The 1223-nt window shown below is 37.4% G+C and overlaps 1 protein-coding gene across 1 annotated transcript in view; it reads right to left on the bottom strand.

The window, feature by feature from the left end:
• Window positions 1-598, bottom strand: part of MPHOSPH6 (M-phase phosphoprotein 6) — a 3912-nt gene extending 3314 nt beyond the window's left edge. The window contains exon 1 of the mRNA XM_010146048.1: window positions 489-598. Within this exon, the coding sequence (XP_010144350.1) occupies window positions 489-598 (110 nt within the window). The remainder of the gene's footprint in view (window positions 1-488) is intronic.
• Between the last annotated feature and the right edge of the window lie 625 nt (window positions 599-1223).

Genomic DNA, 1223 nt, shown 5'->3' with positions numbered 1-1223 from the left:
CAGGAATAGACATCTTCTTCCTTATTAGCTAAGCTTTCCTTTAGTTTTGCCATTCTCTCTTCTATTTCAAAACCAAGACTTGAAGTGAGCTGGACTCAAGAAGACAGAACTGTCCTGAAAGGACTTAAATGGGTGACTGGAGCTGAATTTACTAACAGGAGGTTTCAAACTTTTTTTTCAAATGAACGGGAAAAGAAGCAATGAATGAACTGGTTCCTGCCTGAAAGAAACTAACTACATGCAGCTAGAAGAATGTGTGAATGAAAGAAAACACACACAAGAAATGAAAGTAGGTCAAACTGCACTAGGAAACCTTGACAACACCTCTGAAAGTAAGTAATAAAAAAAGCTGTAATGCCAGTCTGTCGCTATTTTTGCTTCTGTTAATTGGTTATTAATAATACTTCTTCTATAGGAAAAAAAAAGTGTATTCTCTTCCCACTCCACAACAATCCAATGACAAGAGGTACAAAAGGGTACAAGCTTACTCTTTCTCCTTTAGATCTGGTAAATCAAGATACCAGTGTTCTTCACTAATTATCTTCTTTTCCTCCTCTTCTAGTTGTTTTTTAGTTTGTGAATCCAAACCCCTTTGCATGAACTAAAAAGAAAGACACATAAACACACAGCTTCAGTTTTTTGCATCATGAGTATATTCTGAACATGCAACAATTATATGATGACAATTATCCATTACATAATATTTAGCTGTTGATAAAAAGTAAACGTGTTTTGAGATCTATCTTTGTGTTTGGTCTAAGTTTGGGCAAACAGGCAATGGAAAAAGTAAACAACTGCTGGTCACAGGTACAGACACATACGCACTTGCATACAAAGAAACAGACCTTTTCTGGTTGGTTTCGAAGGATCTGAGTTGTTACACCTCCAAAACTCTGCTCAGATTTTTCTCATGTTCCAGCAAAGGCCAGAGGGAACCTAATGGTCTTAAAGTTAGAGCTGCATATCAGAAACCAACACCACCCATACAAGCACTGGAGCTCAGAGCTAGCAGTAGGTCATGCCAGGTTGGCCCTTTTTTTTAAACATCTGTACTTTCAACAATCCTCCTCTTTTCTCAGATTTAATTTAATGAACTGGCTTGTGTTTGTCATTCCAAAGGCTGGAACCTTCAGAAAAGCAGAAAAAAGTAGCTGAGTCTATGAAAAGAAGACTTCTGTATCCAGCTGTGCTAAAGGAAGATATCACCAGCTCTTAACTTCTCA

The sequence above is a fragment of the Buceros rhinoceros genome, unplaced genomic scaffold (assembly GCF_000710305.1).
Source record: "Buceros rhinoceros silvestris isolate BGI_N320 unplaced genomic scaffold, ASM71030v1 scaffold3512, whole genome shotgun sequence".
Classification (NCBI taxonomy): Eukaryota; Metazoa; Chordata; class Aves; order Bucerotiformes; family Bucerotidae; genus Buceros; species Buceros rhinoceros.
Note: the sequence above shows the minus strand (reverse complement) of the source record. Positions and strands in the feature narration are given on the sequence as shown.